The sequence below is a fragment of the Pundamilia nyererei genome, unplaced genomic scaffold (assembly GCF_000239375.1).
Source record: "Pundamilia nyererei isolate P.nyererei 1_Seehausen unplaced genomic scaffold, PunNye1.0 scaffold00149, whole genome shotgun sequence".
NCBI lineage: Eukaryota > Metazoa > Chordata > Actinopteri > Cichliformes > Cichlidae > Pundamilia > Pundamilia nyererei.
The window spans coordinates 1,225,969-1,240,331 of NW_005187550.1; the positions used below are offsets into that span (position 1 = coordinate 1,225,969).

Consider the following 14,363-nt stretch of genomic DNA (forward strand, 5'->3'; position numbering starts at 1 on the left):
AGGAAATAGCCCAAATCATTGTGCCGAATGCAATATAGTTCCTCCATGAAGACTAGATTATCATGATAGTAATCTTTTAAATAGTATTGTCCATAATTATGAGCTAATGAGGGCTCCAAATGTACTGCATAATTGTCTTGCTTGATCCTTAATCTACATTTGGAGAAGATACATTTTCTCTTCAAGAAATATGCTTATGAAATAACAACAGCATCTATTGTATTAATTAAGGTAGCACACATAATTTCACATTTCATTTTTCACAATTTGTTTGCACCCAATCCACAAAGGGAAAAAAAAACTTTTAAGAGAGCTCTCTCTTAATTGCCTCATAAACAGCATGCCTACATTTATTCACTTTATTTTCACACACACTCACAAAAACACACACAGTTCCTCTGCCAGGGGGCCCCATTAGTCAGGGAAAGGGGCGCACGCTGAAGCGCATGCAACCTATCCAAACACAACGACTGAATCTATTAGTCCATGCTGTTACGTACATCACAGAAACGCAAGCAGGCCCACTCAACTGTAACATGCCAATATGCTCAGCTCCTAAACACTATGAAAGGAACCAGACTAGTGGGGGATAAAAAAAAAAACAAAAAACAGTGTAGGTAAGAGGAAGAAAAAAGCTGTGAGGTAAATTACAGGTAGGAGAGCAAATACAAAAAAACTGATCGGGGATTAACAGGTGATACATAGCTAAAAGTGGATCCAACATTTGACTGGGATAATTTTTTCCCAACTAGGTGAATTGCATTGCTGAAGGGGACATCGGGGTGGGAGACATAGATGTCATTGGTAAATGCGAAGCAAAAAGAAAAAGCCCTGTAGCCTCTGGTTAGTTAGCGTGATGTATGTCGCTGTAAACTGAGATGGGGAGTGTCAGTGAAGATGAGCTGGTAGAGAAATGATAGGGGACAGACGAGACAGGCACAGAGCAAGGGAGGCTGGTTTTGTTCATGTGTCACTCGTTCCCTCTATACCATGACAACACCATGTGGGCTTCAGCGTTCCCAGGAGACTGCACTGACGTCTTTTGTCTGGCAAACTCGCTATGCCACTCTTCCCACACCCCTGCTTACTTAATTTACTATCTGTCAAAGAGTGCCATTTACCCTTTAACACTACTTAGAAATGTTGACAATGAAATATGATGGATCTTTAAAGATATGTAGTACACTTTAACAATTCAAGAACTATATCTAAAAAATGAAGATGTTCAAAATAATGAACGGTACTCCTTATTCTTCTTAATTAAGCATGCAAGCTAATTTAGTTAGAGGACAGTTGTGTTTATGAGGACTACCCATCTACAAAAATCTATATAGCAAAAGTTAATATACCTAAACGTCTTTTGCACAATTGCGCAGAGCTCTGTAACAGACCTTTGCAGCATGGTGAGCTCCTCCCAAGACAAATGTGACAATTTAAAAAATTCAGACAGTGACTTTTTACATCTTGATGATGCATGCTCAATCAACCAGGTAAGGACATCCCAGAAAGTTCATTCTGTTCATCCTGATGTAGCATTTTCAGTCACTCCCTCAGCGGTGAGTTTTTCAAAGTACTTTTTCAGCACGTGTTTTTCCTCCCACTGAAAATGCTACATTCAGATAAATAAAATCAACTTTCTGGGAGTGACTCCTCACAGGCTCACCTAAAGGTTCCTCGTTCAACATCTTGCCCGCTCAGTCGTACATGTATGCCATCTTTCAGGAGGGAGCCAAAGGCTATGTACTCTCCTAGAGCCCAGTCCATCTGACGACTCTTCACTAGGTCAGCTCGACCACGCAGGATACGGGACACACCTGTAGAACCGATCACACAAACACACAGGCAAAAGACACATATGACTAAAAATATTGTGTTGTGTGGATGGAAGAGCGGTGTGATGGTTAACACTGTCACCTCGCAGCAGAAAGGTCCGGGATTTGAGGCTAACTGGGGCTTTTTTGTGTGGGGTTTACATGTTAATCGCACAATCCATTGGAGATTCTTAAGTTGGCCATAGGTGTAAATGTTTCTTTTTTGTGTTAGCCCTACAACAGACTGGCGACGTGTCTATAGCATATGTCGGCTCTCACCTTATGGCAGGTAAAAGAGGCTCCGGCCTGCCAGCCACTAACTTGGATAAAACAAATATGAACGGTATTAAATGGATGGACTGTGCTGTAAATAGAATTTTTTTTAAAAATGTTACAGTCTCAATAATTCTTTAGCTTTTTTGTTACATGAGCTTTCCAGTTCTGAATTTTGGAAAGGATGTGTTATGTAGATTTGTGTAATTTAAAAACATTACACTCACAAGTGTTTATGACCACCTTTCCAAAATCTCCAATACTTTGTAAAATGTAAATAACAACAGGGTGTAAGGCTTTACAAATTATTTAAATCCCTTTATTAATTTAAATAAACAGTACAAAAACAAGCCGATTTTTTTTACCATTAAACTGTATCACTGGTTCTTTGTTTTGTCTATTAACAACAATTTGAAAACCAATTGCTTTACTAGGTTTACCTCAACCATGCAGGACATGGCACAGTGGCTTACAGAGGTTTCAAAACTTGGCCCTGTCACTGTGCATATATATTCCACAGTATATCAATGTTACTGCTACCACCACTACTATGACTGATCCTCTGTCTCACTGCTTTGTTCTCTGGCATAAAGCAACCAGACTCACCAGGGTGGATGTTAAAACCTTCCAGAGGCACTGAGCTGGCTATCTGCCCAATGTGCTGCAGAACCTCCTCGTCCAGTCCTGTAGGGAGGCAGCTCATGCTCTTGGGCTCTCCCTGCGCTGTGAAAAAATCTGCAGAAAGCAACACAATCACTCCATCGGGGAAACAGAAATTACTCACAAAAACAGTAAATAAAACATTAACTTAAAAACTAACTATAATTTTCATGGTTAACTCACTTTTTGTTTCTAAGTGGATAATTTACCTGGCCAAGGGGAGTCGAGCCAGTGCCGAATGTGTAAGATCTTTTCATCTTTAGAGCTGGTGTATGCCTCCTCACATATTTTGTCATATTTTGCAACTTCTTCCTGCAAATACATTTTGTAATAATAAATGCTACAATTTCCCTAATGCTAACTAAAGTTTGCTTTAATCACAGACCTTCAGCTGACTAGCCTAAACAGTGTGCAGCAGTAATATAGAGAGATAGAGGGGAAAAGTCTCCAGAAGCATTCGTGCCTTTGCTATATATTATAAATGGAGTGTGAGTCCAAATAGCAGGCCTCACAACAGAAAGCAGTGTCCATCAAAAGCCAGAAGGAAGGAGCTGTAGTATTACTCTGCCATGTGATATAAAAAAAAAAAAATCAGAATGGATGTTATGGTCAAAGTTTCTGTTGTGGATGAAAAACCTCTGCAATTGCACTGAATGGCGACAGAACCACATACTTTAACTTCACTGGGCAATATATACTCTATGTGAGGGATTGTGAGGCTAGATGACTGAAGTGAGGCAGTAAATTGAAACTCAAATACAGCTGTGCTAGCATAACATATTTAGTTGAAGGCTAGGGTAATATCTAAGTGTGATTTAATGCACATAGCCCAGCAGATGGTGATATACCAAATAAAACTGCATACAGTAGCAGCAGCAATATACAGTATATTTAACAAGAGAAAACACTACTAGATCACAAACCTCAAATTCCTGCAGTGTCACCACTCCCTCAGCAATGAGTTTTTCAGAGTACTTTTTCAGCACATGCTCCTGCCGATGGATCTGTTTGTACATCAGCGGCTGGGTGAACATGGGCTCATCCATTTCATTATGGCCAAAACGTCTGTAACAAACCTGCAAAAACAGACACTTTAAAAAATAAAACTGCTACACATACGTAAGAAGCTGTTAATCTATTTAGACTCGGCTGCGGCTGACCAGGTCAATGACGACATCCTTGTTGAATGTGGCCCTCCACTCTGCAGCTACGCGGCACACATACATGACAGCCTCGGGATCGTCCGCATTCACATGAAAGATGGGCGCATTGACAACCCGAGCCACGTCAGTGGGGTAAGGAGATGAGCGGGCCACTCGAGGATCTGTAGTGAAGCCAATCTGACAACAACCACATGCCAAAATTGGTACACTAATTTTGCTTCATTTTATGTAATACAATTTAACACACAGACAACAGGAGACAGACAAATTATTTTCCAGATATTTTTTAATAAGTGGGATTGTACTTAAGTGATGCCAAAGTTCCAATACCTGGTTGTTGACCACCACATGGATTGTACCATTTGTGGTATAAGAGGGGAGTTCACTCAAATGGAACGTCTCATAAACAACTCCTTGTCCCGCAAAAGCAGCATCGCCGTGCATCAAAATAGACATCACCTTAAAAATCACATTATAGGCTTAAAGGAAGCATTTTGCTATCATTTTTTTTTAGACAGTAAAAGTATTGTGCAAAAGTCTTGAGCTACCCGTCATTTCTTTATACTAATAAACCTCTGTGCTATGTGGGGGTATTGAATGGGGCGATCGTGGCTCAAGAGTTGGGAGTTCGCCTTGTAATCGGAAGGTTGCCGGTTCGAGCCCCGGCTCCAACAGTCTCGGTCGTTGTGTCCTTGGGTAAGACACTTCACCCGCTGCCTACTGGTGGTGGTCAGAGGGCCCGGTGGCGCCAGTGTCCGGCCGCCTCGCCTCTGTCAGTGCGCCCCAGGGTGGCTGTGGCTACAATGTAGCTTGCCATCACCAGTGTGTGAATGGGTGGATGACTGGATATGTAAAGCACTTTGGGGTCCTTAGGGACTAGTAAAGCGCTATATAAATACAGGCCATTTACCATTTTATTCAATGTTTAAATATACAAATATAATTGAGACTGTGGGATTTGTATAAAATATTTGTATATACTGTAGAGATGTCACTCACGGGCTCTATGTCTCAAATGAAGACCCACACATAGCACAGGGGTTTACTAGTATGAAGAAATAAAGGGTGGCTGAACACTGTCGCACAATGCTGTATCTGGTACAATAAGGGTTACCTTCTTTCCTTGAGTGTCTCCTCTGTAGAACTGCTCTGCTTTGGTCTTTCCCTGAACCACTGGATCCACTGCCTCGAGGTGCGAGGGGTTTGCCACGAGTGACAGCGTGATGTTCTTGTCAGTCTCACGGTTAATCCTCTCGTGGTACATCCCCAGGTGGTATTTGACATCACCCGAACCCTACATGCATAAAAAATGGAGACTGAATAAAGCATCGGCTGTAAGTCCAGACTTATTTTCTCTGAGAGTTTTCCACATATCACCTCATCAGCAGCCTCTAATTTGGGGTCAAACTGACAAAAGATCTGATCCAGGTCCTTACGGATCACATTAGCCAAGACGTTCAGTCGACCCCTGAAAGTACAGTTTATAAATATATATAAACAGAAGGAAAAGACTTTAAAAAAGACTGATGTAAGAAATAGGAAATGCACATTACCGATGTGGCATCCCCATGATTACGCTGTCGATCCCTGCTGCGCTTGACTTGTCAATGATGGTTTTAAGAGCAGGAATGAGAACTTCGCAGCCTTCCAAACCAAAACGTTTCTCCGATGACCACTTTCTCGCCAGGAAGTCCTCAAACCTAGACACAATAACAGATCTTAACAGATCCCATATATGGACCACAGATGCTTGTGCTACTAACAGGTAGCTGTGAACAGCTGGTTATACAAAATATACTGGTTCTGACTGATGATAGCATATGCTCCATTACAGTAATTTATTTTTAGAATAATACTATGATGCCTTAAACACCTTGTACTCAAGCATTTAGAAAATGCATCTCACTACCAGTGTGTGTGTGTGTGTGTGTGTGTGTGTGTGTGTGTGTGTTTGTCATGAGAACAGGACAGTGACAACAGAATAAAACAAGCAAGGATACAATAAGACATATATTCACCCTAGCGAGATCATTTTAAGGACCCTGCAGTGACTTATGAGCTAATTTATTAAAGATAAAAATGAGCTCACATGAAGAATAGGGTGTGTTAACTTCCTATTTTGTTTATGTTATGTGAGTCAGTGTTGTGAGCTATAACTAAAGGTGAGGTATTGCGCTGTCACCACAGTGTGAATTTGTTTATTCACTGCTGACCGTGTGGATCTGATCAGGCGCGCTAGCAGGGTTCTCTTCTCAGCACTAGTGAACTGCATGATTCCCAGAGTCTCGAACTTCTGACGAATCCACTGACACTGGTTCACATTATTAATGAACATAAATTCAACCCCTATGTGACCGCAGTAGGATGCCTGAAAGCAAAAAGTTGCAAAGTAAAAGAAATGCACAGAAAGGAAACAGCACGACAGCTTCTCCTGTTCATCGGAGACACGTATGTACAAATACCTCTAGTCTGCGTATGATTTCTCTAAGTGGAAGGGTAGTCTCTTGTCCACCGATGAAGGTGGTGTGGGGCAGCTGGAAGCTTCTATCCAAGTCAGACTCATCAAGACCATATAAACCTAAAACAAAACCACATGAAACAAATATCTAATTAAGACTCTTAAAGGCACAAGATATAATTTACTGACTCACTTTGAGTGCATACTCCAAGCTTAAACAAAATACTTTCCACCCAAAATTAAGATTTAAGTTGGTTTCATTTAATCAAATGAATCTATTACAATTTGTGTCCCACGTCACTGCAGACAAAGGCCTATACCCTATAATGGTTTTCAACAGGGATTAAGAAAGGAATAATCAATGACCTGGCAATTGAGTATTGATCAATTTTCAGATCAATTTTCAGTTTATTGGAAGAATTAAAGTTTTTAATATTATGTAAGAAGAAATCGTAGTAAAGCGACCCCAAAAAACTATACAAATACATATTTAAAGTGTCTGATTCCATAAATTTATCTTGTTGCTGTGGTGAGACTAGTTGAATAAAAAAAAAACAGTCTTTTTTTCTTTGTTTTTAAATGTGAAAAAAAAGACAATATTTAAGTTTTAATATTTACGAGGTACTCTTATACTAAAGTTAAAGATTGAATGTATATGTGTGTGTGAAGTTGCATGTACATATGTGAAAGCTGTAAATACATAAACAACTCAGAAGACAAAGAAAGAAACAGAAAAGATGATCTTGTGTGAGCAATGTGAGCTACTTTCAGCTATCACTTATTCACAAGGGGTTGCCACAGCAGGTAGCTCTGCATGTATTATTTGGCAGATTTTTATGCTGGATGTGCAACACCCAAAGGTTTTGTGTCTCACGGTGTGAGTAAGGTAAAGACCAAAAAACCATCCATCCATCTGTTTTCCGCCTATCCAATTCAGGGTGGGGGGGCTTTGGGGGTACTGAAGCCTATTATCCCAATCGTTACATGGCAAAACTCTGGGTACACCCTGGACAGATTTATAATCTGTTGCAGGGCTAACACATAGAGACAGAAAAACATTCATGCAGGAGTGCCCAGAGAAAACCCACACATACATGGGGAGAAGATGCAATCTTCACACAGAAAGGCTCACCCTATTCCTGTGTATTTTTTTCACCTCCTTTTATAATCTCTGTCTTTTCAGGTGCATGTTTATCTTACATCTCAATGTATCACTACTCAGCTGGTGTAGTCATTAAAAGAAGCAAGACAGGCACTGGTTTCAGTTCAGGGCAGAAGTTTCAACGGGTTAAGGTGAAGGGGAACAGGATCTCCACCGTGATTGAAAAAAGTAATTGCAACAATGGTTGATACATTAAAGGAAGAAACTACTACTCCTCTAAAATATTGTAACTGTGATTGAAAAGAGGCAAACAAAGGATGTTAGATGGAACGACTGAGCAAGAAGGTATGTGGCGCATATCTCAGTTAGGTGTATATATTACAGCTTATGACGTAGTCATGGTAATGAATTATTCAACAATTAAAACAAACTGAAAAACTACACAATCATTTATTGTTAAATCCAATTATCAACCATTCAAGCACATTAATGCATTAGTAATGATTTTCTAATTGTATCTAAGTCATGCTAATGCTAATTAAATATGCTTGGGTTTAGGACTGCTAGTCAGTCAAAACAAGCAATCTAAAGACATCCTATCAGCCTATGGGGAATTGTAGTGCCCATTTTTCACATTTTATAAATGAAATGATTAATTGATCTATCAAAATATAATAAGCAAATGATTAATTGCTAATGAAAATAATGATTAGCTGGTCTAAATGAGATTGCAGAGCCCCCTCCAGCATGGCTTGCAAAGAATTAACTGACAAACTTCAGAAGTTTCATCTGAGATGATTGGTTTGATGGCAAAGACTTCCAAAAAAATTGATTAGAAAATAAACAATAATACACTATTAATTTATAGATAGTAATGTAGAAGGGCCCATGGATGTAGTGCCCCCACATACAGGTACAATAAGGTTCTGTGGTAACAAAACCCACCTGAGAGGGCTGGTCAAGCTCAAGATTACTGGCAAACATAAGAGGAGACAGGTGCAAATCATATTAGGAACACAGCAAAGACAAAGGGGGCCAAGAATAGACTTGTGTACAATCAGCTGACCAAATAAGGGGCCATGGAGGCTGTCATTAGCTTTCATTAGGGAACTATAGCCCTGGTGATCATACATAATGCGATGCTATGTCATGACTCTCACTGATAACACCAGCCAACAGAAACAACGTCTCTCTTTTCCTCCCTCTCACTCGCTCTCTCTCCTCCTTACTATCTATTCCTGTAGACTTCGATCGCTTTCTGTGGCCATCCCACATCCTCCGACCCTCAGTTCGCTAAATGAAATGGAGAATGACAAGAGCTCAGCCTGAGATTAATGACAGCATCAGGCTGACCAACCAGTATACAGACTTGATAGGTGCTTTGTACTGAAAAACCACATCCACTCATCAGTGTGATCAGTTATATAACCCTTGATCTTTAATGTAAGTGAAGCTGTACATGTATCTACTGTAAAAAATACAAAAATGTTGAAATACGGTCCAAGAAACAGACAAATACAATCTTGTCACCATAAGCAAGGCAAGATTAAGCTTTTGAGACTGAAATCCTAAAACATGGGAAGCATCTTTAGAGTTAAATACAAGGGAAGATTTCTATAGTAGGATACTCATCAGCATATATACAGCCTCAGGGTTAAATCCATATATATTCCATCAGACGGGGTCTAAAACAAGGAGTCCCATACAACTACCTCTTCAAAGCCTAAATCAGACATGACTCAAATGACTAAAAGAAAGCATCTCACCTAATTTATCAATAGTGGTGATCAGGTCGGACGGAACGAAAGAGTCGAGGTCAGCATCCAGGATTCCTAAAGGGTCTAACTGAGCAACATGGTGACCACGGATCTAAACAGAGAGACAGATGGAAATGTGCAGTGGGGGTGAAGAAAAGATAGAGAATTAGATTTAAAAAACTAAATGAGAGAATCTGACAGGCAGAAAAAAATAATAAGCAATTTGGTTTCCATCATCAAACTGAGTATGAACAGCTGGAGAATAAGCTAACACTCAGTTATAGGTCAACCTTTCAGAGAAAAGATACTCCTGGGAGAGCTTTTATGTCTGTGTACACACGCAGACATAAACATTTCCACCAGGACTGCAACAAGCTGGGAATAAAAATGACGCCTTTGCCAAAAGACTGAATTTAATAAATCCCTTGGATAGTTCCTTGAATTAATTAGAGGGCGAGTGGAAATGTTACCACCTGCTTTGTTTAAGTAGTCTCTTTGATTTTTCCATTTTCAAAAAGCAGTCAGGGTAAGTAGGTTGGAGTTAATCTTGCAATTTGCATAACCTCGTGCAGTGACAAACAAGTTGTATATTCCTTTTAATACAAGGACACGCACAAACAGCTTTCTTTGCCAATTGCATCTGCTTCTCCAAGTCCAAGCGGAGTCTGTTTGATGTATTTTTCACATACTCGTCAGAGATGCAAATAGTCAGTTGCAGCTCGAGATGGATCACATCTTAATTCCATACACAGACACTGCCTTAAGATTTAAATGGATAGCTATGAGATGTGACTTAATTATATCATAAATCAGCATCACATCAAAATTAAATGTCTGTATATCTGTGTGTGTGTTATCCTCACAGCTGTGCTAGGTGAGTGTGGCCTACCTGGTAAGCTCTAATGAGGGTGTGCACAGCCAGGTGGTCCTCCACCACTTTCTCTGCCACGTCTAGTGAGTGGGACAACACTCGGCCCTGCAGCAGAGCAGAGGGCCGTCTCTCATCCGCCTCGCCAGATGGACCGGAGGCCTGGATGTTACGGAAGAAACTGTCCCAAGACTACAGCAGAGAGACAGACAGATCCATCAAAGGAACGCTGGTATATGTAACATGATTATTCAGTGACTAGTGAATGCTTAGACACGGGTGACAGAATAGGGAAAAGCTGGATGAGAATCCAGGACAACGCAACTACATCAGATGCCCCAGGCAGCTGAACTAAGAATAACATAATTTAACAAGAAAAACCTTAGTAAGGTCAGGGATATTCAGCTGTATTTCAGAACCAGCACTGGCACCAGCTTGCAATTTGAGTAACTTCTGCACAAATTCTCTAGGTGTCATAGTTTTCTCTTTCAATTTTCATTTATGGAAAGGTATATTCAACCGACCTTTTTCTGTGTAACTTAAGATGCAGTTTATGCTACACATTGTTACCTCGTGGACGTTTTTATGGTCATCCAGCCATGCCAAATACATCTCCTCCACATAGCTGGAGTTGCTGACCACTGCTGGAAGAGGATCAGTCCTAGAGGAGCAGCCTCTCTTTGGATGAGCCCAGCAGCGCCAGGTCAGCCCTCCTGCACGGCATCGAAGGAAGGGGCTCCCTCCACCTTTCAGCACACCAGCTAATACCCGAAACTGACTCATCTAAAAAAAAAAAAAAACCCAAAAAAAACAAACCCTAAGGTTAACACTAAAGGTTAAGACAGACATACCACGCAGGAATGTGAACAGAGATGATTTTTTTTTTTTTACCGCAAACGGAATTTTTGTAAAAATCCCAGCTAGAGTGATACTCATCTGTGTTTGGGGAAAGCGCAAATCACACCTAAAGGGACTGTGTTTGCAACACAGGGTGGCTTTAACAGTTTGCACTGAGTTTCACTAAGATCAGCCTGAAGGAACAGTCCGTTTCTGCGTAGAACGTGTGCAGCTGCAAAACGCGAACAGCCCGTATGACGCTCCACTAAGTGCTGCAGTATGTGACCGACTGCTACATTCTTCCTCACCTTTTTCCTGCATGATCTTTTTTGTTTCCTTCACTCAACATCGCAGGCATCAGTATCAAAACATTTTATATTTCATTCTGCGACTGTTCCACTTTCGGACCTCTAATCCCTCACCAAAATAAATCCTCATAATCTCCGCTCGTCCCTGATACTGCTCAAGCGCAACACGGAACAAAAATATACAGGGTTAAAATGTCGCCTGCCTTTTATTTCTATAAAGTGCCTTTACCTTAGACTGCACTGTTCTTTGGCTTTACTGTCATCGCCGAGAGGTGCAAGTGGGACAGGTATCAATGAAGGTGACACAGATCCGAGGACAAGAGCAGCTGCTCGGCACGCCCCCTCGGTGTCAGGTGACGCTTCTCCGCACAGAGGCAACTTGCTGCACCCAAAGGTACCTAGGTAGCGACCTAAAATATCTGTTCATACAGAGGATTTAAAAAAGATCATTAAAAACAAATAGATGTAATCAAATAAACATAGCATATATATAGCAACCCTATTAGTTCTTGTGTTTGTGCTGTGAACTCAATTTTATAATCAGAGAACTTTCCTCAATCCTGTCACTTCAGGCACACGGTTAACATCCACCCAAGTAATTTTTCTTTCTAAGATGCATCACACATATGTCAGTGTTAATTACATAAACCAATTAAACTTTTATAAAGGCTGAACACGAGTCATTTGATCAAGGGCTTTCAGATTGATGGGCTTCTACCTTGAGTGGGTTAAACAATAAAATAATTGGCCCTCCTTCCCACCCCTTCTCCCTCCCTCCACCCTCTTTCCTTCCCTATTTCTAACCCCGCTCTCGTCCTCATCTGGATTTTCATCTTTCATACTTGCTGCCACAGAAGGAACAGTATTATCAATCATGACAAACACACCACTGAAAGGGGGATAATGGAGTGAGCACTAGTCGCAAGAGGATCAAGCAGACAGAACAGGGTAGGTCTAAATATCAGAGCATCGCTAATCACAGCATCCCCGTTTTCTTGTTTTAAGCTCCTTTTAATGACACGAAAATGTCTGTTTCTTAACACACTTCATATAACAATGTATCAATAATTCTCAACCAGCAATAAGGCTCAGTGTCTCCTGAGAGTTTTTTCCTTTTTTCTATTATTTGCATTTGCTTAACATTTGAGTTTGCTGCTGCTCTGCAGGTGACCCGGACTTTGCAGGGTCAGGCAATTATGAACTGAAATGCCATTTTGTTGCAGTGACTTTGCCGCCTGACGGAGATGGAGTGAAGACCAGTTGCTTTTTGGCACGTTATTATTAATGTTCATTGATGAAACGACCTGTGCCGCTGGGTAACATTACAAGCTCGATGTTAAATAACTTCCCGTTTAGAATGATTACATCACTACACTGGGCAAAACCGGAGCGGCTGTCTGGGTCTGCAGTGGTGAAAATCAGAAAGGAGTGAATATTCCATAAACACCCATTTCTAGTGATATATAAAGATGAATTAAAAAAGGGAAAAGAGAAGAAAACGAAACAGTCTTAATATATCATCATTTCTGTTGACTAAGATTATTCATTTGCAGGATCAGCCTGCCAAATTCAGTCAATGTTTAGTGTTGTTTGATTAAATCCAGCAGGCACCAGCAACCTGAATAATGTTCACATCCAGGTAACCCACGCTCACATCGACAGTTAGATCTGCTTAACCAAATTAACTTTATGCGTGAGTCCGCAGCTTGTTTGGTCAATGCAGGCCTCAGTACAAAGAGCAGAAGAAGCAGATAATGTGTAATCCACTTACCTCAGCCAAGCCTACACACCATTTATGGAAGTCCACGTCATGAGGTTATTTAGGAGCCCTAATTCATCTAATACAGCATGTTTGAAGGCGGAATTTAATTTTTCTGAAAGCCCTAGGTACACGTGCTATCACAAAAATCAATCAGATGATTAAATAATGTATGATTTCATGAAATTAAGTGACAGTGAAGTGCAGTGCCAAGACACTGTTCCAAACTGGACGAAGCCCCGAGATTGCAGCAAAATCTGTTATTTTTGATGGATAATTACATTACCCTGATGTATAGAAACTACATAATGTTACACTACAGAACGACCTCTTTAAAGAATTTTCGGTTCAATCATTGCGCCTAAATTTCACATTGTGGCGATCACTTTATTCAGTGAACCGTGTTTGTTTGAGCAGGGAAACGCAACGCAGAGCAGAGAAATACATGTCATACTTTTATTAAGAAATTATAATAAAACGTACAACCTAAAAGCCTAAATTACAGTTCTATGCAATACTCACAGGCTTTAATGTAACCAAACCCATTAAATAGAATCCACACTGCCAATCAGAAAACACAGTAAATAATAGAAAACGTGATCCCCAAAATAAATGTTGTGTAAAAACATATAACAAAAATATTGTTCGTGCCATTTTAACTTTATTCAATCCCCCTGTATGTAGCAAATGAAGTTGTTCAGAGTAAAATGAAACGTCTAGACTGTGAGCTTAAATTTCCTGTATGTTTAATTTGAGATGATTTACATTACTAGTGATCATTTTGATTGTTGTGATCCATAGTAAAATATGCCTTAAGGACAATATGTATGTTACACTTCGGTATCAGACAGGATATAAAAGAGCAGCATATATTTGTAGAATATTTGATAAATAAATGTTACCCATGCATAGACTACAGAATGGCATCTCATTCAGGCACCTCACCATAGCCCGGGTACAGTAAGTAGAGAACACAACTCATCCAGAAAGTGTAGCAAACACAATACAAGACACGATAACCATGGAGGATTATCATATCCTGGATTATCAATGGTGAAATTTGTTCACAACCATGCATATGATGAATATTTGGGCATATTTGTATTTAGTGTGTAAAATAAAAACAAAAAAACCAAACCCTCCACATTACATCTGGACTAAAGAAAGAACAGCAACCAGGATTTACTATTGCTATAAGTCTCTGAAAAAAGTCACCACATTTGGTGCCGTACTATGAGACTCCTATAATACCACCAGTGAGAAAGGCAGAAATGTGTTTTGATAGCTTGCATGTTGGGATCACAAACTTAAAGTGTGTGTGTGTGTGTGTGTGTGTGTGTGTGTGTGTGTGTGTGTGTGTGTGTGTG

The 14,363-nt window shown here is 40.2% G+C and overlaps 1 protein-coding gene across 1 annotated transcript in view; it reads right to left on the minus strand.

Annotated features, from left to right (window-relative positions):
- Window positions 1–11,591, minus strand: part of ogdhl (oxoglutarate dehydrogenase L) — a 17,398-nt gene extending 5,807 nt beyond the window's left edge. The window contains exons 1-15 of the mRNA XM_013913754.1: window positions 11,467–11,591; window positions 10,663–10,875; window positions 10,114–10,284; window positions 9,234–9,336; window positions 6,370–6,485; window positions 6,121–6,275; window positions 5,461–5,607; window positions 5,285–5,375; window positions 5,022–5,201; window positions 4,238–4,366; window positions 3,905–4,084; window positions 3,668–3,820; window positions 2,954–3,056; window positions 2,691–2,819; window positions 1,664–1,814 (exon numbers count right to left, since the gene is read on the minus strand). Of these exons, the coding sequence (XP_013769208.1) occupies window positions 1,664–1,814; window positions 2,691–2,819; window positions 2,954–3,056; window positions 3,668–3,820; window positions 3,905–4,084; window positions 4,238–4,366; window positions 5,022–5,201; window positions 5,285–5,375; window positions 5,461–5,607; window positions 6,121–6,275; window positions 6,370–6,485; window positions 9,234–9,336; window positions 10,114–10,284; window positions 10,663–10,875 (2,021 nt within the window). The 5' untranslated portion in view covers window positions 11,467–11,591. The remainder of the gene's footprint in view (window positions 1–1,663; window positions 1,815–2,690; window positions 2,820–2,953; window positions 3,057–3,667; window positions 3,821–3,904; window positions 4,085–4,237; window positions 4,367–5,021; window positions 5,202–5,284; window positions 5,376–5,460; window positions 5,608–6,120; window positions 6,276–6,369; window positions 6,486–9,233; window positions 9,337–10,113; window positions 10,285–10,662; window positions 10,876–11,466) is intronic.
- Window positions 11,592–14,363: the final 2,772 nt, after the last annotated feature.